Source organism: Mustela nigripes, chromosome 7 (genome assembly GCF_022355385.1).
Source record: "Mustela nigripes isolate SB6536 chromosome 7, MUSNIG.SB6536, whole genome shotgun sequence".
In the NCBI taxonomy this organism is placed as follows: Eukaryota; Metazoa; Chordata; class Mammalia; order Carnivora; family Mustelidae; genus Mustela; species Mustela nigripes.
Window position 1 is genome coordinate 82,405,074 of NC_081563.1, and position 26,715 is coordinate 82,431,788.

At 38.9% G+C, this 26,715-nt stretch overlaps 1 protein-coding gene across 50 annotated transcripts in view; it reads left to right on the plus strand.

The window, feature by feature from the left end:
* MAP4K4 (mitogen-activated protein kinase kinase kinase kinase 4) overlaps positions 1-26,715 on the plus strand; it is a 192,708-nt gene that overhangs the window by 164,103 nt on the left and 1,890 nt on the right. For 19 of the 50 annotated variants that reach the window (XM_059406288.1, XM_059406289.1, XM_059406290.1 and 16 more), the window contains 12 exons: positions 138-235; positions 2,146-2,321; positions 2,822-2,942; positions 4,011-4,202; positions 6,258-6,375; positions 6,700-6,870; positions 13,061-13,204; positions 19,359-19,493; positions 21,910-22,010; positions 24,028-24,201; positions 24,739-24,898; positions 25,657-25,796. In XM_059406288.1, coding sequence (XP_059262271.1) covers positions 138-235; positions 2,146-2,321; positions 2,822-2,942; positions 4,011-4,202; positions 6,258-6,375; positions 6,700-6,870; positions 13,061-13,204; positions 19,359-19,493; positions 21,910-22,010; positions 24,028-24,201; positions 24,739-24,898; positions 25,657-25,796 — 1,730 coding nt within the window. The remainder of the gene's footprint in view (positions 1-137; positions 236-2,145; positions 2,322-2,821; positions 2,943-4,010; positions 4,203-6,257; positions 6,376-6,699; positions 6,871-13,060; positions 13,205-19,358; positions 19,494-21,909; positions 22,011-24,027; positions 24,202-24,738; positions 24,899-25,656; positions 25,797-26,715) is intronic. The other 31 variants (XM_059406292.1, XM_059406328.1, XM_059406325.1 and 28 more) reach the window with 3 other exon arrangements.

The window sequence follows — 26,715 nt, forward strand, 5'->3', positions numbered from 1 at the left end:
TGCCTTGAGTGGGGCTACCAGAAGTGGGCAGAAGAGAATAGGAGAGAAACAAAGGCTAGGTGGGCTAGGTCAGATTTGTGACATACTTCTCTGTGCTTATCTGTTTCTGCTCTTTTTGTCTTTCTTGAATTTCATAGCATCGTCCAAATCTGAAGGCTCTCCATCTCAGCGTCTAGAAAATGCAGTGAAAAAACCTGAAGAAAAGAAAGAAGTTTTCAGACCTCTCAAACCTACTGTAAGAATTATACAGAATCAATTTACTTATTCTAAGCTTAAGTCAGGTCTTTCTATTAAAAATATGTAGTCGAGAGTCCCGCTGTCCTTTCTGTAGGGTTTCCCCTGTCCCCTGCCCCGCTCAGAATTAAGGAATTGGAAGGGATGCCATATTCTCGGGCACATTTGTGCATACCCTGCCTCACTGCTTTGTCATTTTTTTTTTAAGTACAAAAGAAAGAAAACCTTTTTTTATCTCTTTGCTCAACATTAGCCTTGTCGTATTCTTGATGAGTTGGACATTTACAAAACTGGTTTTTAAAGTAAATTTTTTACATCATCTTCTTTTTCAACTCCCCTATTATTTAAATTCTGTCTTTTGGTACTGGAGTGACAGTTTTGACTTCCTCATACTTGGCCTTTAATCCTTGATGCATTAACTGACCATGTAACTGTGCCCAATGTGGGATTGAAAGCCTTTTGAAATTTTGATTTCCTGCTTGAATTGATTCCTGTCCTTCCCCTCACTCCCCTTCTTTCTCCCATGCTTCCTTATGCTGTGCGTTCTTCATCACTGATGGCTTCTCCGGCTCAATGAAACTGCGCCTGCACTCAAGGGCGAAGTGGTAAGCCCCATCTCTGGAAAATGCCACAGTAGAGCACCATTCCAACTGCCTCTTAAGCTTAGCTTGTAGTCCATCTGTATTTCTTTTCCTTCCTCAACTTGTCTTTTTGTTCTTTTCTAGAACTCAGAAGTTCTAAGCTTCTGCTTTATCTTTTTTAACATAGAATTTGCTGCATATATTTATTATTACTAGGTAGAACTTCTAAAAATAACTTCCTAAAAAGCCACAGTCATAATCATGAAATAGTAACACTGAAAGTCTGATACACTGTTATTTCAGAGGCTCAGGCTCAAAGAAGAGCAACAGATTCTTAACTGTGGAGAAGGAAACTCCTTTGGAACTGCTAAAAAGAAAAAGGAAAAATGACTATATAGCCTACTTTAAAAAAAAAAAATAAAAGTCATTACTTATAAATATGTGATTCCCAGGTAGAAACCTTGGACTTCTGTGTGAAAGCATAGAGTATACATAATAATGACAATTGAAAATTATATGTACATAAATTGAGTGTTAGAATATCTCATATGGAAGAATCATGGGAAATGAAGCTACTTTTGAATAATGTTTTTTAAAATAGATTTCCTTTCTGTCTCCTGTTTGTACTTGTTGGCAGTGTTGCAGGAAAACATGGGTCAGGTGGTGCCAGGGAGAAGTGCCTATTACCTCCTGCCCACAGCTGCACGTGCTGCATCCACTTTTTCACTTCCTGTGTCATGGACCTTCTTAGGAACGTGGCAAGTTGTTAACACTCAATGAAGTCAGATATGAATAGTATACTCACTTTTTTACTTTTCGTAGGTTGGAAATTATTAAAAGGTGGAGTTAAAAATAACAAGTTCACCAAAGAAAACCTTTCAGTCAGCCCAATTTCACTAGAATCTTGCTTCGTGGATAATCTCTTTGAAAGAAGACTTTGTTAAATAGGCAGACCTCCAAGGATTTTCCTTCACAACAATTCTTGATCTAGAATTTTATGTTAGGGTTTTTAAAAAGCACTATTAGCCTATCATAAGCAGATTATGTTTTTTATTGTTGTGAAATATGAACTGTGCACAACATTTTTTGCTTTTTATTTTTCCCCTTTTTACATTTTTTAGTCTTTTCTATCAAAAGTTTTAAGAGCTCACCTTCCTGTAAGCTCTGGTAAATACAGAATACTGGTAAATACAGAATAGTTTTACAAAATGGATGCTGTGGCTATTTTATCAATAATTAAAATGAAGATTGTCTTATAATTTGTGTCTTATAATTTGTGCCTGTGGCACACACCTCTTTGCCTTACTGTCTTTTGTGTCCTATGCATTAGGATTTGACTGCACTGGCCAAAGAGCTTCGAGCAGTGGAAGATGTGCGACCACCACACAAAGTGACAGACTATTCCTCATCCAGTGAGGAGTCAGGGACGACAGATGAGGAAGACGATGATGTAGAACAAGAAGGGGTGGAGGAAGCCACCTCTGGACCAGAGGACACCAGAGCAGCGTCAGTCTTTGGTGTATTTTAGAGAGGCTGAGAGCGTCTCCACTGAACTTTCTTTCCATTTAGAAGCAGTTCTTTCTAAACCTATCCTGACTGTTTGAATACTTAACCATTGAGTTCTCCTGGGTTCAACAGCAGGCAGCCTTTGTGTTCTTCCCTCTTCTGTTTGTCTGTGTGCATGTGTGTGTCAGTGCTTCTCCCCAGTACCCTAATGTGTGTTTTATTTTTTTTCCTTTTAATTTGAGGGTATGACAAAAGGGAAGATTCAGTTTGGTTGAACCACGTTAACCATGAGAATTCACTCTAGATATTTTTGCTCAAAAGCAGACTATACTGACAGAAAGCTCTTTGTTGAAGGGGAAGAACTAAGCATTTGTTTTCTTGGAGGAAACTCTCTCTGTAGCCTGATCTCATCTTAGGCCTTTAGGAAGGTGAAAAATCTAAACAGGATGTTCTCAGCTCATGGGATGATAGCCCTTCACTTCTGAATTTTGTCTCAATAGGTCGTCTCTGAATTTGAGCAATGGTGAAACAGAGTCGGTGAAAACCATGATTGTCCATGATGATGTAGAAAGTGAGCCAGCCATGACCCCATCCAAGGAGGGCACTCTCATCGTCCGCCAGGTACCTGTGTCTTCCCTCTGTTGTTAGAGGCAGAGCTTCTCCTGTAGTCATTAACCCACTTGCTCATTCACTCACTCATGCTGTTTCTACATCATCATCTGTTTTCATGTTAACAAGACCCAGAGGGTAGAGTGTCGGGGGCTAGGGAGGCAGATATGTGCTGCATGCCCAGAAGGTAGCTAGCAGTCTTCCACCCCACATCGCTGCTCCTTTGCATGTTTTGCGGCAGCCCTCATTTGAGCACCACACTGAATCTCACAGTCTGTGTCTGAGTAGTAGAAAAGCCACAGGGACTCCCTTCAGCAGGCTCACAGAGCGAGGAGGCAGAGCACTGTCTGGAGCAGAGCAGCCACAGACGTTCTGCAAAGAGCTCCCAGCTGAGGGTCCACAGTGCTGTCACAGGAGCAGCCCTTAGGCAGGTGCAGTGGAAGAGCGGATGAGCCTCATCAGTCACAGGAAGGCCTCTGAAGCAGAAGGGCTGGGAGGTCTCTCTTGCGTGTTCTAAAACGTTCGTTTCCTCACTTGTTGAATATTAAATGTGTACCACCCCGATGTGCTCGGTTCAGATTGCTCAGCTTCACAACTGTCTGTTCATTTCTTAGCTTAGAAGAGAGAGAAGTAGTGCGCTTCCCAGGACATAGAACAGGCGCCTTTCTAGTGTTGGACTTTTCCTGAGTGTGTTTCATGCAATGGCATTGCATTTGGATGGAAAGTGGGAAGAACGTGGAAAAGACCAGGATTCAAAGAAGTGACAGGGTACTCTTTAGAGCTTTAGACAGGAACATTTTTAAAGGAAAAGAAAGGCGAGTGGTTTTGTTAACAACAGCTAGAGTGGCAGCTAACCCAGGTTAGGCAGTCATGCTCCAGTCCTGTGGCCACCAGATGAGGCACTTTGAATTGCATTCGGCGACTTAAGTGTGAACAATTCCGACCAGTTTCCTGTGGTCCTTCCTTGATTATTTAATGGAGTTTGAAAAGTCACACAGCACCTTTAAGGCAGTTATCAGTAGGGTCATAGGGAATTTCAGCAGCGCTTGAGCGAGACGAGTGTGCCTGTTTTTTCTACAGAGTACAGTTGACCAAAAGCGCGCCAGCCATCATGAGAGCAATGGCTTTGCCGGTCGCATTCACCTCTTGCCAGATCTCTTACAGCAAAGCCATTCCTCCTCCACTTCCTCCACCTCCTCCTCCCCATCCTCCAGCCAGCCGACACCCACCATGTCCCCACAGACACCCCAGGACAAGCTCACTACTAATGAGGTATGTCTCGCACCACAGCTGGCTGCTTTCCTAGGGTTCGACCAGCACTGCCTAGTAGCTAGTTTGCAGAAGAGACCTTTCCCACGCCCCTCACCCACCCTCCCCACCCGCTTTCTTCTGTCACCTACCCTTCTCCCCAACCCTAAGTAACATCTTTCAGATCTGCATACAAATCCCGTAACCCTAGATCAATGTCCCTTCAACTTGCAGTTCACTGTTTCCTTTTCTCTAGATAAGTGTAGTTGCATGGCTTTCTTTATTCAGTGTATTTTTTTTAAGTCTAAATAAAATGATTGCCGTGTTCTTGGATCCATTATGTATTTGGCATGAAATTCTTGTAGTCATTTGTGGAATCTGCCTTTATCATTCTTTTTAACTGACAAGTAAAATATAGAAAAAATTTGATTAAGCAGACTTGGCCATACCTGGACACGCTTGTTATCCTCTACAGGAATCTCCTTCAAACAGGGCTGGATGGCTTTTTGTTTTTGATAGGGGGAGATTGTTGGTTGGTTAATCATTTGTTTTCACCAACCCTGTTAAAAGGACTTCTTTCCTTGAAATTCACAGAAAAGGCCAAATGATTTTTAGGGAATTCTAGAAAATTAGGATGCAAAGAAGGGCAAAGGTCTGAGCATGCTTTTAATTTAAAATTTTGAATGGGAAATCCTGTGTGCTCGTTTGAAGGCTTGGCTGTGGTGCTCAGTCTGGGTGATAGTGGGTGATGCTTTGCTCTTTGGAAAAAGATTATTCTCCCCATGCAGTGACAGAGTCCACCTTGAGCACCCTGTATTAAATTAAACAAGTGGTTTGATTTCTTGGGAGGTTTGGTTTAAATGCATTTGGCTAACAGTTGAAGGAGGTTGAAAGTGGCACGTAGCTTCAGCCAATCTTGTTAATGTAAACATTTAACTGCCAGGCTGTCTCTACCTACTCTGATTTTGGTTCCCTTTTGAGAAAGAATCAGAATAATCCTCTCCCCCTGAGGAGCAGGGGCAAGTCAACTGCTTCTAAGGGTGGGCTTGCATAAGATTGGCTGTCGGATGGATTGGCTGTAGGACAGGGTGGGAAGCTTGCCAGCAGACAGCTATATCAAGTGGAAGGAGAGAGCCTGGGAGCCTGGGCAGGCTCGGGCTCTAGGACATGGCAACTTTTAGCTGCCTGTGGAGGGCAAGAAAGTTTTCAGGACTAAAAAGCACTTGATCAGAAGTGTTCTTTTTTCTCCATTGATTTATTCCACCTACACTCACTTTTCTCCTTATATTTATATTTAAACTTGGCTCCATTTTGCTCTAATGTACAGTATTTACTATAACCCTTAACTCACTAAACTGGCAAGTTTATTTTTCTGTTTGTTTTGTTTTTAATTGTCATTACATTTCCACTTAACAATTTGTTTCACTTTCTTTGTGTTTTCTTTTTATTTTTGTCTTAAATTACACTATTAACCAAAACACTAGTGCTCCTAAAAGAGCAAAAGTATGTGCCATATCTTGTCATTTGCACCTTTCACTGATGAGCCCCTGTTCGATACGGGTTTACTGATGATGCACCTAAATGGTGGTAGCCAAAGCTTCTGTAGCTTTCTGGCAAGAGGCTCATGTTAAAATGAGTAATACAAAGTCAGGATTTGCCAGTATTCCAACAGAGGTTAATTGGCCTTTTTTGGGCTGAAGAGTAAATTCAGAAATTGATGAACTGAGATAGATATTTCAAACCTCCTTTAGGAGTTTTTATTATAATTATTAAAAAAAAAAAAAAGAAAAAACTAGGAGCACAAAGTATAGATTTTGTTGGTAGCTCTCAGCCTCCTGTCTTAGATGAGCAGCATATCTGAAGGGAGATGTAGCTCTTTTGGTGGTTCCAGGTTGAACAGCCTGTTGGTGGGGTGTGTTGTGCACATGCAGAGGCACCCCTGAGAGCACTTGGGGGAAATGATGCAGGAGGGATAGGTCTTTCTAGTGGGAAACCATGCAGTACAGAAGTGGATTGAAATGTTTTATGTTCAACTTTTTAATGTCATTTGTATTAATAAAATTGAAATTTACATTGCAGACTCAGTCCGCTAGTAGCACACTCCAGAAACACAAATCTTCCTCCTCCTTTACACCTTTTATAGACCCCAGATTACTACAGATTTCTCCATCTAGTGGGACAACAGTGACTTCTGTGGGTAAGTAAACTAGCAGCAAGAAAGCAGCTGACAAACAGGACTCAGTCACTTTGTGTCACTCTTTCTGGTGGCTTAGGCATGGCTTGGTGGTTCTTTGCAGGCACAGACCTCGGATACAGAAACACCCATCCCGCTTGCATTGTCTTACTTGCAATGAGCTGCATAGTCGGTTTCCTTTTTCCATATACATTTCTTACAGATTTCTTTTCTTTGACAAAGAGTTGGTTTATAGCATATGAATACTCACTTGAGGTGTACCGGGGGAGGGAGACAGGTGCAGTGTTCGTGTGTGAAGAAAATAATTTTTAATGTACTGTGTTCTAGTGGGATTTTCCTGTGATGGGATGAGACCAGAAGCCATAAGGCAAGATCCTACCCGGAAGGGCTCAGTGGTCAATGTGAATCCCACCAACACTAGGCCACAGAGTGACACCCCGGAGATTCGTAAATATAAGAAAAGATTTAACTCCGAGATTCTGTGCGCTGCCTTATGGGGTAGGTATCTTACTGCTGCTACTGTGATGTCATCTTTTTATTTTCCTGAAGGGTGGACTGGTCTTTTAGAGAAGGTACTATTTTGGACAATTTGGGGATTTTGTAAAGAGTTGTTGACAGAGAAGTTGGAAGACTTCCATGATGCTCACTCTTGTTACCTCCTGCAGAATCATGTAGGTGCGTGTATGGGCTTGCACTTGTTTCAGCCACTGGGTATTGGCATGAAGGACTGAGCTCCCATTCTTTGAGGGAAAGCAAAAAGTAAAAAGATGAGAAGGACATTTGATTTGGTCTTTATTTATAGGGAGAATGAAGAAGCATGTTGGATTGCTTTTTAAATGTTTCCATTGAACATTTTTTCCTTGCTCTTTTAGGACTTGGGTCTAACACGAAAATGAAGCTTTTTTTTTTTTTTAAGATTTTATTTATTTGACAGAGATCACAAGTAGGCAGAGAGGCAGACAGAGAGAGGAGAAAGCAGGCTCCCCGCTTAGCAGAAAGCCCGATGCGGGGCTTGATTCCAGGACCCTGAGACCATGACCCGAGCCGAAGGCAGAGGCCTTAACCCACTGAGCCACCCAGGCGACCCAGAAATGAAGCTTTTAAAAGCAGATTTCCGGGGCGCCTGAGTGGCTCAGAGGTTAAAGCCTCTGCTTTCAGCTCAGGTCATGATCCCAGGGTCCTGGGACTGAGCCCCGCATTGGGCTCTCTGCTCGGCAGGGAGCCTGCTTCCCTTCCTCTCTCTCTGCCTGCCTCTGCCTACTTGTGATCTCTCTTTGTCAAATAAGTAAAATCTTTAAAAAAAAAAAAAAAAAAAGTGAATAAAAATTAAAGCAGTTTGCCATGGGCCAGAATGTGCAGAAGGAGACCATAGCATGGCCTTTCCCTGTTCCATCTCCATGTTGGTGGTGCCGCCTCTTCACAGCTTACAACGGCACAAGAGACTATGCCTGAGGAGGGTGCCACGTGAGGACTCTGCTCTCTCATTCTGAGGCTAGACTCTCTGTCTCCCCTGGGCCATCACTTTCCTCACTCCCACAGATAGACCGTCCTCTTGGCCTTACTTTGTCTTCCAGTCCCACACTTAACAAAGTGTTCTCCTCCTGCCTAAACTCTGAAATTTTTAGCAGAGACCCTATTTCTAGTTAGTTTCTTCCTCCCTTGAATGCAAGTACAAGTGGACAGAAAACATGTGATCCATTTTGGTTTGAGTGCATAGCAAATTGACCTCAGCGTGTTGTTTGTTGGAGTGTTCTGATGGCCTCTGCATCCCCAGTGACCAGATCAGCTCTGTCCATGTCCACCTTACCCCTCACCTTCAACCCCTAACCTACCTCTCTCAAGACTTGAGGCTGACATGAGCACCTCAGCGCTCACCTCCTGAACCTTGAGATGTTCCTCAGTCCTGCTGTTGAAGAGGGGGTCTGTTACTTCTTAAAAGTTCCTCCTTGTCCACCTTTTAGACTTTTATCCGTCCATTGACGTCTCTCCTCTCCCTTCCCCAGCTCTTACGCAGCCTCTTCCCGAGGGGTCCAGGAGAGGCGTCTTCCCTTTGCAGACACACCTACTTCTTTTTTCACTCTTTGGGTTCTGAATTTCTGTCCTTATCATCACGGAGTATCTTAAGTCCCCCATATTAACCTCATAGGCAGAGGTAACAGTAGCCACTTGGAGGGGATTACTGGGATCACAAAAGGCAGCTGTCACCGTGTTGTCACTGCCCAGCACTGTGAAGTATTGCTCTAGGAATGCAAGTTGTGATCACATCCCAGGGTTGAATTCCACCATTCTTATTCTTTGCCCTCCATGGGAGAGTATATATCATCAAAATTCAGTACATTATATTTCATGTAGAAATTATGTTAATTCTTTTGAAATTGCTGAAGTAATTTTTATCTAGAATGTTTGCACCTGGTAGCAGTCTTACACTGATTTATATTCCTCTACTGTCCTATAGAGTGCTAAACCCCGTTTTGTGCCATTAATTGATTTTTTTTTTTAAAGTAAAATCCTTCTTTTTCCTAATTAACTTCTCTAATACCTCAGAGAAGAGAGTATCTCGAGCTTGTGTTTTTGGAAATGTAATGGAACTTCCATTTTAACAGTATGTGGAAAGGAAAGTGGGCAGATGACATAAAGTTGAAATCTCTTTCTGTAAATTGGTATATTTGAATTGTTCCTTGGCTTGGGGCACATTGATGGTGGGTTTCCTTAAACTGCTAAGCTAAGCTAAAAAGTAAGAAAAATAAGCCTTTTAAGTTAAGTTTAAAAATAAGCCTCTCAGAGACTTAGACCTAGAAAAGTTAAAACTTGAACTGTAAGAGTGATAGACCAACAAGGGGAGAAAATTCAGGGGACACTTTGAAATGGTGACACATTTGAAGTCTGCTGATCGGTGTTAGATAGGTTAGATGGATTTTTTTTGTGTGCCTTCTGGAGAACATGCTAGCTTTTCAAGCATTCTTTTTTAATCATATTATATAACTGACTTTTGTTAGTTGCTATATATTTTTTGCATTTTTGTAATAAGACCGTTTTCCCATTTGTAGTCAGAATTATTTTAACACATATTTTGAACATCATTTTTCCCATCTCTCTCTTTTTTTTTTTTTTAAATAAAATCTCTGCACTCAACATCCAGCTCAAGCCTACAACCCCGAGATCGAGAGTCACATGCTCTACCAGCTGAGCCAGCCAGGCACCCCAGTTCCCACTCTTAATAGTAAACTGTCTGCAGTTTACTACAGAGCTTTGCCTGAAATATCATCATAAAATTTAAAGGATATTTTAAATCACATGTTACAGAGCTCTTATAGAGCCGTTTTCCCCATCAACCTACACCAGATTCCTATGAATAGAATCGCAGTGTTTAGTACAGCTTATCTTTGAGCTATTAGCATTTAAAGTTTAATTATATCTAACAGTTGAAAGGTTTAAAAAGCATATTTATAAAAGGTTATTGCAGTATGCAACTTAATTTTTTTCATAGGCCCGTAATTTCCAAGGTGGTTATTCCAGTGACTGTTAATATTCCTTTGACTGCTAACACTTAGTACTTTACAAAATCACACAGTTTTTGGAAGTATATAATGAAGAATTACGAGGAGTGTAAGTGCCAAAATATATGCATTTTTGTGTGTTTATGAATAGACTTTTTCAGCTTTGTCTTTTATTCCCTTGTTAATTCATTACTGTAAAATCTTGATTGATGTTTGGATGCTGTTTATTTTTGGAAACCACAAATAGTAGAATTCAAAGGCTCATACTTTTGGTGGTTATTGCCAGATTCTTGACACAGACCTTTTCAGCTACTTGATACTGAAGATTGAGAAAATACTGAAATACTGCACAAAATGGAACCTTTAGAATGGACTCTTATGTGTAAGCACCTCTGTCAGTTACTGTTTTTCTGCTTCAAATAACTGTGAAGCTAGTTAGAATTATCTCACATTGGTATATGGAGAAAAAACACAAAAAATAATGTCCTGTTGTAGTTCTACATCTGATAGGGAGGTAGTCACAAAATGACCAACCTCAAAAGTAAAATGATAGGAAAATGAGTGGAGCATTACATAAACATTAATTTCTCCTACAGTGATGATAAGTGAGTTTTTAAATTGGGCTGTAGTTTTTTTCTTAGCATTCAGTCATTATCTGATGTGTGTGATACTTCTATTAAAAAAGAACTTTTTCATGGAAAACATGATGACTTGTAAGCCTTGAAGTGTAAGACTGTGAGCCCCAGTTCAAAGCCACAGTATCTGCCATAGCTGCACTGGCTGTTAGGATAATCACTAGTCTCCTGTGACTATTTACACGTAAATGGATTAAAGTAGAAGACTGAGTTTTTCAGTTGCACTAGCCATGTTGCAAATGCTTAGGAGCCACATGTGGCCATTGGCTAACATGTCAGACATCAAGGTTCAATGTTCTGTTAACAAGGCTGGTCTGAATGGCATGTTCTAAAAATCTTAATTATAGGTGATAGAGGGAGCTATATGTGTTCATAAGTCTTTCTTCTTATCTGTCCAAATGATCATATTTTGAGGGTTTTGTTTACTTTTAAGGATCACTCTAGATGGGTAGTGAATACTCAGAATTTTTCTCTTTTCCTGAAAATTCGAGAAGCTTCCCTCAAATTTTCAGAAGTCATTTCATAGTATGCCAGGCACTAACAAGTTCTCACTACCGTCATCCTAGCTGGAAAGCAGCTGTGAATTTGGTGGAAGTATGTATGGGGAGCCCAGACAGGAATATTCTCATAAAACTTAGACTGTTTCCGCAAGGGCAGGATGGAAACCTGCATCATATGCCTAATAGATTTTTTTTAACAGGGCTTTTTCAGGTCACATTATTACTGGAAACTGTAGGTGTCTAGAATTTATGAGGACCTACCTCATTACACATTTTAGGTTTTTTGAGTACTCCAGGGATAGTGTTTTGTTCGCTTAGAGCTTACAGTGCTTTGGCATAATGGTAACTGTTGCCCTAGTGAGCCTGGCACTCTGTTAGTTGGTAAAGTTTATATTTGAGTTTGAATGGTGGTGATAGTAACTGCATATGTAAATTCCAGGTTCCAAAGCTTCCCCAAGATCACAAAAGTTGCTTCCAGTTTCTTCAGAAAAATTGGCTTGGGTAGATACTGTCCTCCAGGTGGTAGGGTTTCACTTGCTTAATAACAGAACCATCACAGAGCTAGCTGAGTGGGGGGCTGTGAGGGTGTTTCTTTCTTACCTTCATAGTTGCTCATTGGAAGTGTTCTGGAAGTAGGGTGTGTGCGTGTGTGTGTGTGTCTGTGCAATAAAACTTGGATCTTGTGATTTAGGAAATACATGCTACTCTTTCCTATCTTTCCATCTACCTGAAACTATTGATTGAGCAGTTCATAAAAGCACAGATACTTTATTCCTGTCTCAGTGAGTTTATTGGCCAGTTTAGGGAATCCGTGCAAACATGTATGTGCCTGATTGTGTGGAAGTATAAGGCGATCTGTCTTATATGTTACAAATTTGGTTTAGACAGTAAAGGTTATAGACCAAGGAAACAAGGTATTTAGAGAAATAAGGGAGTGTTAAAGAGAAAAGTAAGTTGGTTCAAGGTACAGAGAGATCTGAGTGCCAAATTGAGACTTTATACCCTCCTATAGAGAGTGTATAGTTGGGAAAATATGGTAGGACCTAATGAGTATAAGAAGATTAGGATCATTTTGATTGCTGCTATGAGAAAGTAGAGGGACTGTGTTAAAGTCTCTGTCCATCGGTTACAAGGTGGCCAGTACCTCAAGTAGGTGGGAGCAGAGGAAAGGGAAAGGAAGGAGGTCTCTGGTTCTGGTGGTCAGTTTGGTTGGTTGTGTGGAGCAGGTGATGGTGCTCTTAGAGAAAGGGCAAACGTTGAGAAGTTGGTCTCAGTAGAAATTTACAGCAAGTAGAAAAGCAGCTGGGTATGGAATTAGGAGTTGATGGTTCTGAGGTGCTCCTCCAGCAGACAGACAGTGAAAGAGATACCTGTGTTTAAGAAGCAGAGAAGGTGTGTGCAAACCAGAAAGGAGACTCAGAGCAGCTGGAGAGTGGGAAGACCCTGGCAGCTCAGAGAGAAGCCAGAAGTGCTTCCCATGGGGCGGTCATGGTATTTTAATAGTCCCAAGAAGTTAGGGGGCAGAGGACTGAGTGCCATTGTTTCTTCTCTGATGATGACCGAGAATGGTCTTTAAGAAAACCTTAAGGTGAGTGATGGATCAGTCATAAACTGGTAAGGATTTGAGGTGGCTGTTTATAGCTCGTGCCAGAAGTTTGCCAGTGAAAATAAAGACAGACAGATACAGGAAGCACGAAGAGGTCATTTTATCCGACAAAGATTTGTTCACCCGTCTCATGTGGCTAATGAGATGTATAATCTGTAACACCAAGGAGATGGTGAGTTCAAAACATTCAGGGGAAACTGGTGAATTATGCAGGAGGTTGAGGGAATGTGGTGTGTGTGTTTTCTCTCGCATTTTTTTTTAGACTGCCACTCTTCTGTGGTAATTTGTTGTCATTTGGTCACTTTAACTGCTGACTATTCCAAGCATTTTTTTGTGTGTGTGATTAAGGAAACTACTCTTTCCCAGATAGGTGGTGTTATCCTTTCTATACAACCAGACTGTTTGCTAAGCACAGTATAAAATCCAGATATTTCTGTGTCCTTGAAATAGGAGTGAATTTGTTAGTGGGTACAGAGAGTGGCCTGATGCTGCTGGACAGAAGTGGCCAAGGAAAGGTATATCCTCTGATTAACCGAAGACGATTTCAACAGATGGATGTCCTTGAAGGCTTGAATGTCTTGGTGACAATATCTGGTAAGTGTTCATTTAGTAAAGCACTAAACTTCCATTAGCTTTTTTTTTTTAAGATGTTATTTATTTATTTGAGAGAGAGTGTGAGCTAGAGAGGGCATAAGCAGGGGTGGGGGCAGAGGGAGAAGGAGAAGCAGAAGCATACTCCCCATTGAGCAGGGAGCCGGATGCAGAGTTTGATCCCAGCACCCTGGGGTCCTGACCTGAGCCAAAGGCAGATGCTTAACCAACTGAGCCACCCCAATGCTCCTAGCTTATTTTTTGAAGTAATGGCTAAATGAGGTATAACCATATAGCATGGTTTTACAATAAGGTGATAGAAAAATGTATTCAGATGTGACTGACAAGTACGCAGTGGATCTGTTGCCCCTCTAAAGAGCAGTGTGGAGAAGCACAGGGATGTGCACTGTCTAGTAGAACCCTCCCCTGGGAGCGCTCTTGGCCCCGATGCTTGTCCGCCTCAACGCGGCTTCTCCAGCATGTAGGTCTGTACCCACTTTCACCCACAGGACTTTCCTTCATGCAGAAGGCATTGTGCTCTGCCACGATGGTAAAAAGTACTATATTGTGTTTTCTTAAATCAGTTAACACTTTTCTTTTTCTTTCTAAAAGAAAGAGTTTTTTTTTTTTTCATTTGTGTAATACATGTTCATTCGAGAAAATAAGAAACTAGTGCAGAAAAGCAAGTAGGAGAAATGAAAAGTCAACCAGAGATACTCTATCTATTGATTCTTCAGTTTCAACTTCTCATTTTTAAGCATATACACACTCAATATAGACTTAAGGGGGGGAAATCTGGATAAAAATGGTTATGCAACATTTCAAACATACAGAAAATAATAATAATGAGAGAATAACTACATAATAATGACACCCACATACTGATGTGTTACTTCTAACAGGTGTTAAATACTTACTCTTGTACCTGCGTTTAGCATCCCCTGCCCCATCTAGATGCCATGGTACCCACTGTCCTGAAGTGAGGGTGTATCTTTCTCATTCAGGTTTGTCCAGATCATGTGACTTGCTCTTTCCATGTCATTAATCATTTCCCCAGGATACCTTTTTTTACCTGGCTATAGAGTATTTCTTTGCATATATACTCTAAAATTTATTTACTTCTCTTAGAAGCCTTTTAGATTATCACTTTTTTCCCCTCTCATGTTAACATTTTCACATACATCTTGTAGCTTACTTAACCATTGTGTATATATATCCATGTTGCATAAATAATAATTTGTATTATTGCTGGAGTCAAGAGTATGCAAAATTGAAACACTTGAAATAGGTCTTATAATAACCAGCAGCAACTGTGATTTAATACTTGCTAACTCAGCTTCTTCTATTTGTTTATATGTAACATTTCTCAGAGTTATTTTAGTTTTCAAATGGGCTTTTGGTTCTAAGTGAAGGGCCTTTGTTAAAATGCAGTTATTTCTCCATCCATCTCACACTTCAGTGAGGAAACAACCATTTATAACTTGACTGCTGATGGGGGGAGTGGGTTTAAAATTAGAGGAAAAATAAATCTGCTAAAAATGATTTAAACTTCATTTTGTGATCCAGTGAACAAGAAGATTTATGGGGATCATGGATCAGCTGATACCAGTAATAATTTTTTGGTCTACTTTTCTGTATTCTTTTCTCTTTTGTAATGGTTTCTACAATCAGGAAAGTAATACATGTTAATTGTAGGAAGCTTCAAAAATAGAAAAAACTTGGAAGAATAAAACAAAATACTACCCCATCTCAAAGGCAGCTCTTGTTGACTTTTTAAAAATATTTCTTCCTCATTTTTTTAAAGATTTTATTTACATATTAGAGAGAAAGAGGGACAGCGTGAGAGAAAGAAAGAGAGCACGAGCGCAAGCAGGAGAAAGGGCAGAGGAAGAGGGGAAAGCAGGCTCCCTGTTGAGTGGACCCTGGGATCATCACCTGAGCCCAAAGAGATACTTAACTGAGCCATTCAGGTGCCCCTCCTCCTTCTCATTTCTATAAATATTTATCACAATAAGGGAATGAAATGCTATATATATAAAGCTACATGGTTTTTGTTTCATTTAACATTTTATTGAATATTTTTCCATATTCAAAAAGTCTTCAAAACTTAAAAATATTAAACTATAGGATGTAATAAAGTATAATTATAAGTATATACAGCTCAGTGAATTGTCACAAGCATCCTAGGATGGTTAAAATCCATTCACCTGCCCTGGTGAAGAAATGTAGCAATCCTAAGTAGGCCAAAATCTCTCCTGCAATACCCACTCTGCTGCCTCCCAGTCCTTGCCCATCCTGGTCCACACAGGGAAGCACTATCCTTTAAGATTATACCTTAGATTGGTTTTACCTTGTTTGAAGTGAATTGATATAAAATGGTAAAAGAGTAAGCATTTTTTTGTGTCTGGCTGTGTTTTTTTATAAGATCATCTTTAGGTTTACAGAAAAGCTGAACGGGAAATACAGACAATTCCCATATTACCACCCACTTCCAGTTTTCCCTATTATCTGCATTAGTGTAGTATATTTATTGTTGGTCGATGAACCAGCATTGACAGTATTATTAACCAAAGTTTGTAGTTTATACTGAGGTTCATTCATTGTGTTGTACAGTTTAGTAGATTCTGACAAACACCTAATTATCTACCATTACAGACTAATTTCACTGCCCTAAAAATCCCCCGTGCTCCACCTATTCATCTCTCCCCCAAAGTCCCTGGCAACAACTGATTTTTTTTTTTTAAACCTAACTATATAACCTCCAGAATGTCATATTTGGGATCATATAGTATATAGCCTTTTCAGACTGGCCTCTTTCTTTAGCAATATTTATATTTAAAGTTCTTCCGTGTCTTTTCATGACTTTGATGGTATATTTCTTTTTATTGCTGAATAATCTGTTGTGTGGATGTGCCACTTTGTTTATCTGGTCACTTATTTAAAGACCTCTTGGTTGCTTCCACATTTTAGCAATTAGGAATAAAGCTGCTATAAATATCATGTGTTTAGTTAAATACCTAGGAGCATGATTGCTGGAACGTAAGATAAGGTAACATTTAGCTTTGTAAGAAATAGCCAGCCTGTTTTCTGAAGCAGCTGTATCATTTTGAGTTCCTACAGGCCACAGATGAAGAGTCCCTTTTGGTCCACAACCACATTAGTGTTTGATGTTAATGGTGCTTTGGATTAGTGTATTAGTGAGTCATTATTGTTTTAATTTTTAATCCCTGATGACGTGATGTTGAGTATCTTTTCACCTGTTGGTCATCTTTAGTGAGATATCTGTTAAGGTCATTTCTCTATTTTATAATTGGGTTATTTGTTTTTTCTTACTGTTGAGTTGTAAGAGTTCTTTTTATATTTTGGATGCAAGTCCTTTAGTTTTGCAAATATTTTTTCCCTCAGTTTGTGGCTTCTCTGTCTATTCTCTTAACAGTGTCTTCTGCAGAACAGAAGTTTTTAATTTTAATGAGGTCTAACTTACCAGTTTTTTTCTTTCATGGATTAGGCTTTGGTGTTGTATCTAAAAAGTCATTGCCAAATCCAAGGAGACTGTCCCTAGATTTTCTTCTATATTATCCTCTAGAAGATTTATGGTTTTGCATTTCATATTTAGGTCTATGATCCATTTTGAGTTGATCTTTGTGAAAGGTTCAAAGTCTACAAATTCATTATTTTCGTATGTGGATGTTCAATTGGTCTAGCAATGATTATTGAAAAGACCAACCTTTTTCCATTGAATTGACTTGTTCCTTTGTCAAAGATTAGCCCATTATATTTGTGTGGGTCTATCTCTGGGCCCTCTGTTTTGTTCCATTGATCTGTTTTTTCTTTTTGCTAATACCTATTGTCTTGATTATTGTAACTTTATAGTAAATCTTGAAGTCACATAGTATCAGTCTTCCAAAGTTGCTCTTTTTCAATATTGTATTGACTGCTCTGGCTCTAGCCTTTCCATATAAACTTTGAAGTCAGTTTATCAATATGTATTAAATAACTTGATAGGGTTTTGATTGGGATTACACTGATTCCTTAGATGAGTAGAACTGATACTTTAGCAATGTTGTGTTTTATGCTTGACCACTGAATGTATCGCCAGCTGTTGAGATCCCTTTTAATTTCTTTCTTCAGAATTTTGTTAGTTTTACTAATAGAGATCTTATGTAGGGCTATTTTATTAGACATAATTAAGTATATCCTTTTTTGTCTTTAGTGCTTTTTTTTTTTTTAAGGATTTATTTATTTTTTTAGAGAGAGAGAGTGGGGAGGAGTAGGGGAAGAGGGAGGGAATTTCAAGCAAACTCTGTCCAGCGTGTAGCCTGACACAGGTTGACACAGCCTGACAACCCTGAAATCATGACCTGAGCCAAAATCAAGAGTAAGCCACTCAGGTAACTGAGCCACTCAGGCCACCCCTGTTTTTAGTGCTTCTGCATAGATGGTGCTGTGTTTTCAATTTCAAGTTTCCAATTGCTTATTGCAAGTATATAGGAAAGCACTTGACTTAATATATGAATCTTGTAACTTGCAACCGTACTATAATCATTTTATTAGTTACAGGATTTTTTTTTAAACCAGTTCTTTGGTATTTTCTACTTATATAAGCCTATATTTCTTCCTTCCTGTTTTGTAGACCTTTTATTTCCTTTGTCCTATTGCATTAGCAAAGACATCTGATGTTTAGGAGTGGTAAGTGGAGGCACCCTTCCTTCATTCCTAAAGAGGAAAGTATCTAGTCTCTCACCTTTAAATATGGTATCCTCATAAGGTTTTTTTGTACTTGTTCTTTAGCAAATTGAAGCAGTTACCCCTCTCTTTCTGTTTGCTGTGAGTTTTTGATCATGAAGTGGATATTGGGATTTGTCAGCTGTTTTTTCTACATCTATTGATAGGATCATACGATTTTTCTTCTTAAGCTTGTTAATATGTTTAGTTTCTTCTATTCAGCATCGTTTTGTTGTTGCTTATAGAGCCTATTTTGTTCCATTTCATTTCTGTGTATGATTGTACCACAATTTATTCATTCTACTCTTGATACATGTTGTGTTTACTGTTCACAGCTCTTAGGAGCAATGCTGCTATGAACATTCTCATTTGGGGGCTCATACACACACATTTTTTTGGAGAAATTACTGGATCATAAGTAGGGTATGCATATATCCTACTTTACTAGATAATGTCAGACTTTTCAGAATGGTTCTAACAGTTTACAACACTAGTTTCTGAATTTCTAGTTACTCCACACCCTCCCTACTTTCAGTACTTTTGTTGTTGGTTTTTTAGTACCGCTGTTCTTTTTAATTCTAGAAACCCTGATAGACGTGTGAAATTTATATATCATTATGGTTTTAATATGCATTAATTAATTGACTATTGAGAGCAAGTACCTTTTTCACGTACTATGAGATAACCTCTTTTACCTGTTGTGGTCAATTGCCTACTTTTTCTATTGGGTTTTCTCTCTTCTAAATGATTTATAGGTTGTGAGTCCTCTGTCAGTTATGTAAGTTGCACACATCTCCACATTATGGTTTGCCTTTTGCTGGATCTGAGTCCCTGCCTAGGATGATTTATTTAATATTCCTATGCTGTCTAGTGGGACATAATAGCTACTCCAAAGAGTTTTGAGAATCAAAGGACATTATGCATGTGAAAACACCTTATAAGTTCTATTGGTTATATTGCTGTGCATGTGTTAACTTTATGGTTTATAGATACTGACTGTTTACGTAAGTGTGAGTTCTGTATTTTTTTTAATTCTTTTCTTTTGGGGTGCCAGGGTGGCTTAGTTGGTTAAGCATCTGACTGTTGATTTCAGCTAAAGTCATGATCTCAGGGTGGTGAGCTTGAGCCCTGCATTAGGCTCTGCAGCAGGCGTGGAGCATGCTTAGGGTTCTCTCTCCCTCTCTGCCCTCCATGTTGTCCTCTCAGTGTGTCTCTGTCTCTTTCAAATAAATAAATAAAATCTTTCCTTCTAATTCAGGCCTATGCTTGATAATAATTCTATAGGTTAGTCCATCTGAATAGCTTAAATTGAGGTGCTAGTAAAACACATAGAGGTGGTTTCCTTAGAAGGACATTTCTTTGCCTACTGTTGTTATTAATGATGATATCTACTTTGAATATGCATGTAAAATACTTATATTTGTTTTACTAGGCAAAAAGGATAAGTTACGTGTCTACTATTTGTCCTGGTTAAGAAACAAAATACTTCACAATGATCCAGAAGTTGAAAAGAAACAGGGTTGGACAACTGTGGGAGATTTGGAAGGATGTGTACACTATAAAGTTGGTAAGTTCCTGGAGAGTCAGGGGGGTTTTGTTTTGCAGGGTTTAGTTAGTGTTGTTTCTGATCCCCCAGCTCATTTCTGCAATTAAGTTTTCTAAGGCATCTTCTCAACCTGAAGTGCCATCTAGACTTATAGTGTACCTTTTAGCATAACACCGTTCATTTCTGCTGCTCACTCTTTCCTCACAGTTCATCTTGTAGGTGAGGCTTTTCACCCTTCTCTTTGACAGTCCATATTCTTCTCCACAAGCTGTGGCCACAAGAACCTCTCTCAGGAAACCTTGCCAAAGGAAAGCCAGCCAATTTGGATTCTTGCTTTGTGCTCTAGGCCTATTCTCCCATTTAGAGGACTTTGAGTCCTTGGCAGTCACTAATAGAAAGTTTGAGAGTTTGAACAAAAAGCTATGGCTTGTCGTTTTGAATGAAGTGCACTGTGCAGAGCTACTGTGTTCTTAACTACTAAATGAGTCAGGCTGGCCAGCCAGTGTTTCATAGCAACTGTCTGTTTTGTTTTTTGTTTTTTGTTTTTTTCTTGTTGGCTTGCTTGCTGTGATTCTTACAAAATAAGAGTTCACAGGAATAAAACTAAAACAAATTTTTTATGTGTGAAAAAAATAAAAATACTGGTACTAATGTTGGAAATAAAGGGGAAATAATGGAGCTTAGCCAAATTAAACTTGTATGGGAGAGATGGTACATTATAATAGAATTTGAAATCGGAATTTGAGAAAAACAAGATATGGTCTCTATAAACCTATGACTGACTAACCTAAGGGTCTGTTATATACTGATTTCTGCTGATATGTTTTATTTTTTTCTGTTTATAAAGTATATGCTATAGTCATTTCCTCTGCTTCCAAGAATTTTACAGTCCTTGACATTTTCTTCTTATTTGTGTACTCTGTCTACAACTCTCATATCATTGATTAATAATGATTATAGGAGCCACCCCAATATTGGAATGATTCTATGTTACTAGAAAAGTAGTACTATCTCCTTGATTAAATCTTGGGATTAGGATTTTTTGTGTTGTGTTTATGTGAAAGAATTTTTGAGGTGTAATGAGTATCATCTAAGTCTAAATTTAATGAAACAGGTCAAAACAGGTGAAATGTATATGAATAGATTATCCTGCAAGGGGAGCTAGAGGCAAATGTTTTAGACAGTGCTGGGCTTTTCATTGAAACAAAACAGCAGTCCTCCGGCCTGTCATTCTTACAAAATGAATCAGAACATTTTCTGAGAAAAGAGTGTGTAATACCATTCATTCATTATCTTTGTACTTTCAGGAAATTATATTCCACTTATCAAGACCTGTACTGTACAGTATAGTTTACCATCAAGAAGAGGGGCTATTTAAATTAAATTAATTAACTTAAAATAAACTTTAAAATGTAGTTCCTTAGTGGCATTGGTACATTCCAGGTGGCTATCATATTAACAATACACACATATAAAACCTTTTGATCAAAAAAAGAAAACAAAACCTTTTGATCATTGTGGAAAATTTTATTGAACAGCACTGGTTTGGACAACCTCTTGTAATCATTTGTGTCTTGATATTAATGTCAATGATTTATTTGAATAGTGACAATATATGGAATTTAAGAAAGAGTGTTACGAAGTTAACAAGTCATCACTCATGTACAAAGGAATCTGTAGTAGTGTGACTTTGGGTAGCTTATAAAGAAACAGAGCTACATGTGTAATCAAAGGCCCTGAGAGCATCTGGGTTTTCTTTGTTTACAGTTCTGTGACCACACTTATTTTTTATTTATTTTTTTAATTTAAAAGTTGTTGGTTGATGTATAGTGCACTATTGGTTTCTGGAGTAGCAGGCAGTGGTCCATCACTGATATACAATACCAGAGAGTGTCTGTTTTCAAGCAGAGTTACTGGGCTGCAAGAGAACCACAACAGCTTTGTGAAGAAGGCATTTTCAACTAATTTCCTTTACTACTGCTCCTTTTTTATAGAACTTTTTAGGCAGAATTCAAGTAGTCACTACCTCTGTCAATCAGAAAGTGGTTCAAAGTGATACTTCACTGATAAACCACGCTCTTACCCTTTTGAAGTAATACTGAGTCCTTAAGACTTCAGAGTGGTATGGCTGACATTGTTCTTGATTGTTAAATATGTGCAATTTAAGAAATTAGGAACATTAATGAAACTACTCACTGATAGTAATCAGAGTATTGGAGTTGAGTCCCATACATCCCATACATTCAGGAACAGCCTGATTCAAACATAAAGTATTGGAAAAGGAAACTCTGAGATTTCATCTCTCAGTATTTTTCTCCTGTTGGCCTTAATGACTCAATAGAAGGCATATTTATAAAGTTTGCAGAAGACAACAGGCTTTGGATTTTCGTGTTGATTCTGACTTGTGCTTCTCTTGTTTTATTTTTGTTGTTTTCAGTAAAATATGAAAGAATCAAATTTCTGGTAATTGCTTTGAAGAGTTCTGTGGAGGTCTATGCGTGGGCACCCAAGCCATATCACAAATTTATGGCCTTTAAGGTAATAGCATCATGTGTACTTACAAGTAGCATCAGCCATGCATGTGTAACCAAGAACCAGGGCATAAAACTCAAGTTTAAAAACTCTAAACAGTTAAAACTGATCATTAAAAAAAATTATGTAATGACATAGTGTATAACTATATCATAAGAGAGGTCATTTCCAATGTAATAAGCTTCACTGTCAGCTTTCTGAGTCCTCAGAATATGAGAAGGAGAAAGCTAAATATGTGGTAGGCACTTTGATTGAAATGTCAATATTGTCACAGAGGAAAGGACAAAATAACACCTTCTCTATGTAAAAAGTAGACTTTGACTTGCTACCTGAGGTCATGCATGTGTGTAAAGATTTAGATATAGTTTTTTTCTTTAAAGATTTTGTTTATTTGGCAGAGATCACAAGTAGGCAGAGAGAGAGGAGGAAGCCGACTCCCCCGCTGAGCAGAGAGCCCCACTTGGGATCCTGGGATTATGACCTGAGCAGAAGGCAGAGGCTTTAACCCACTGAGCCACCCACGCGCCCCTAGATACGTTTTTGATAACAAAAATGTACCCAACAGTAGGCAGCTTGAAGGTATATCTCAATAGAGTACTAAAAATTAGAGAAATTCTTCATAACATAAGGAATATGTACTAAGCATTAAATAGGAAAAGTAAATTTTAGGGGCGCCAGAGTGGCTCATTGGGTTTAAGCCTGTGCCTTCAGCTCAGGTCATGATCTCAGGGTCCTAGGATTGAGCCCCACATCGGGCTTTCTGCTCAGCGGGGAGCCTGCTTCCCCCTCTCTCTCTGCCTGCCTCTCTGCCTACTTGTGATCTCTCTCTCTCTCTCTCTCTGTCAAATAAAAAATTTTTAAAAATTCTTTAAATAGAAAAAGTAAGTTTTAAAATGTGAATACTCATTTTTGTTTAAGGGAAAAATCTTAGCTGTTTTCTCTGTGGATATTTTTAGTATTTTTTTTATAATTCTGGAGTTTACATTAGATACAAACTTATGAAATTCTTAGTTAAAATTAGTTAAAATGATACTACTATGACATTAGATATTACAAATAACTTGTATAGTAATATATATTAAATATTATAAATAACTCAATAACCTCATTTCTCTTATTAGGCAGAAAACCTTAAGCATCGTGAGGCTGTTTTAGTTCATATCAAGAAGTTAAGACTTTTTCATCCAAAATGATTCTATTCACTTATGTTTTTAATAGTTTTTGGTACATTTTATTAAGGAAGGGTACACTTCAAGTATTTGGAAAATTGACATATTTAGATTGTTTATTGCTTGATTCCCCAATAAAGCAGGATAAATGGAGTTACCATATTTGCTTTAAAAATAAATCCACATATTACTGACTAAAAGTAATTGGTAGGAAAATTGTAGTTCGCTTCTGCGATCTGGTCTTAATATCCTTTATGTACCAAGTGTACTCTCTGAGTTGCTTTTATAAGTATATTGCTTAAGTCTGTCTTGTAAGCTGTAGGTATTGATTCTAATGACAAACTGGGGTCACCCAGTCCGTTATAGGTCATGCAGGCTCTTCTGGTACATCGTTTCATTACTGTATCACCCTAGTCAAGAAATGAAAGTAGAAGTCTGTATGGTGACTATGATGACCTTACTAAAAGTTCTAAATATTTGACTCCTACAGCTCTTCCTCTTTCTCCATTACCTGCATTTGAATAGTTGAATAGTATACTACAGAAGGTCCTGATTATTTCCCGTTAGATGTATTTGTCAGCAAGGCAAACAACAGAGTGGAATTCTTGGGCCAACTAGGGAGAATTTGCAGCATCACTTGTGGAAGAATTGTCTTCCAGATGCTGATTGACAGACAAAAAAATAATAATAAATTTAAAAAGACTTATTTTCCAGAATATTTTTGTTTATGATTTTTGCCAGAGTGGCTCAGTAATTGAGTAACTGAGTGCCTAGGGTTTGGCTTCTCTAATTTGATCCATCAGAAATAAGTTCTACTCTGTCTTACTACTTCTCTCTTGGTAACTACTTTCTAGTCATTTGGAGAATTGGTACATAAGCCATTGCTGGTGGATCTCACTGTGGAGGAAGGCCAGAGGCTGAAAGTGATCTATGGATCCTGTGCTGGATTCCATGCTGTAGATGTGGATTCAGGATCCGTCTATGACATTTATCTACCAACACACGTAAGAAAGAACCCACACTCTATGGTTGGTTGACTGGCTTCATTTTGTTTTGACTTTTTCTTTACTCTGCTTAATGAACTAACACAAGCAGGGATTCCTTGCTTCCCCTTGGTATGGGGGTGAGTATTTAAACAATATGCCATTTTCAATAGCTAGCTGCATGCTCTGAGACAAGTGGAAATCCATTCTCCTGGCTCTGTGAGGCCCTCCTGAAAAACTGTTAGCCCTGGCTTTGACTAACATGGGATGGATGTGGGGCAGTTGCGGCAGGCCAGAACATCCCTGGGTTGGGACTGGTTTAGGGAACAAAATTTCTTAATGGAGTCCACAGTCCAGATATGTTTCAGGAGCTTCAGAAATGTGAACTCATAGAGTATAGGACCTGTAAAAGGTAGTCTTTGGTATATATGCTACATGGGTTTTCCAAAATTTTATTCAATTGCTATATATATTCACCAAGAATATAAACCAGTGCATTCACCAGGACAGTCTTTTGAGCACTTTTTTGGGTACAGAAATAACCACAAACCTGCTTCTCTATACTTTGTTCCTCTTCTGTAGATCCAGTGTAGCATCAAACCCCATGCAATCATCATCCTCCCCAACACAGATGGCATGGAGCTTCTGGTGTGCTATGAAGATGAAGGGGTTTATGTGAATACCTATGGAAGAATCACCAAGGATGTGGTCTTGCAGTGGGGGGAGATGCCAACATCTGTAGGTAAGTATCACTCGGGAAAAGGTAGCATTCGTGAGAGTGGAAGCCTTCTCTAAAACTGCATATATTTATCACAAGTTTTACCTATTGTTTAGAGTTTCTGGTCATTTGGCAGAATGGTTAGCAATAGATGGAGAGTAAAATTGTAGATTGTGGGACTGGTTATCATCTATTTTAAAACAAAATCCAAGTGATTATTGAGCACTTTTTAAAACTCTGGTCATTTAATCCTTAAGACATCCAGGGAATAGAACAGATGTTATTGACTGATTTGTGGAAAGTAAGGTGAGACAGAAAAAGGATAAGGGACTTTTTCTTTCAATTGGCAGAGCCACAGCTTGAAACACAGTCTCTTGATCTTCCAGTGTGCATTTAAGAAAAAAAAGGGGCAGAAAGGATGGTATCTGACATTTTCAATTTATATGCCCTGCCTCTTATGGTTCCATTGCAGTTAGTCACTGTCTCTCTTCCTCACTTCTTTCCTGCCTTCCTTATGACTGGTTTCATAAAAATATGAGCACAGAACTCTGTGCCCAGTGAATCCCTGCTCACGATAAGCATGAACCATCTCAGGAATTCAAATTACCACTTTGTAGGATAAGTTTTAAAAGGTTACAAAGGCAGAGTTCCTTAAAAACAAAAAAGTCATTAAATGGTAGACATTTAGGTGTGTGTATGTATTATGTGAGCTGCATCTTTTCATGGCTGTTTCCTTATCTTTAACAATTAAAATATGTTTGTCCCTCCCCCCCCAAAAAAAGCATATATTCGATCCAATCAAACGATGGGCTGGGGAGAAAAGGCCATAGAGATCCGATCTGTGGAAACTGGTCACTTGGATGGTGTGTTTATGCACAAAAGGGCTCAAAGACTAAAATTCCTATGTGAACGCAACGACAAGGTAATGGTTTCCTTACAACTTCTTTTTAGCTGCTACTAGCTTTAATAATTGTTTATTTTCCATGGAGCTTGTTGAAGCCTTTTCCTGGGGTTTTTGATAGATTTTGAAATAAATTCATCAAGCAACATTTTAGTAGTGACTTTTTAGACCTGTTTATGGGGGGTGGGATATATTTTATTTTGTGTTTGCTTATAAGGGGACAAGAGATACTTAACTCCATGGGAGTCATTAGTGTTGGTTTGTTTTTGGTGGTTGTTTTTAACCCCATTAGGTGATCTGTGTGAGCTGTGTTTGGGTTTAGGGACAGGGAAGGTTAAAGCTGCTAATTTAAATGAATGGGATTCTTCTGTGACTGGAAGGAACCCCCTTGGAAATTTGGGTTAGGTAAAAGTTTCCTCTCCCCTGATACGCATCAGAAAGATACCACTTGTCACAAGTCAGAAATACCTGAGCAAATCTTTTGTTATTATTATTAACATATAATGTATTATTTGCCCCCAGGGGTACAGGTCTATGAATCCTCAGGCTTAGGCATTTCACAGCACTCACTATAGCACATATCCTCCCCAGTGTCCATAACGCAGCCACCATATCCCTCCCCTCCCCAGCTCCCTGCAACCTTCAGTTTGTTTCCTGAGATTAAGAGTGTCCTATGGTTTGTCTCCCTCCTGATCCCATCTTGTTTCATTTTATCCCTCCCTACACCCAACAGCCCCCTGCCCTGCCTCTCAAATTCCTCATATCAGAGAGATCATATGACAATTGCCTTTCTTTGATTGACTTATTTTGCTTAGCATAATACCCTCTAGTTCCATTCATGTCTTTGCAAATGGTAAGATTATATTTCTTTTGAAGGCTGCATAGTATTCCTGTGTGTGTGTGTGTGTGTGTGTGTGTGTGTGTGTGTGTGTGTGTGTGT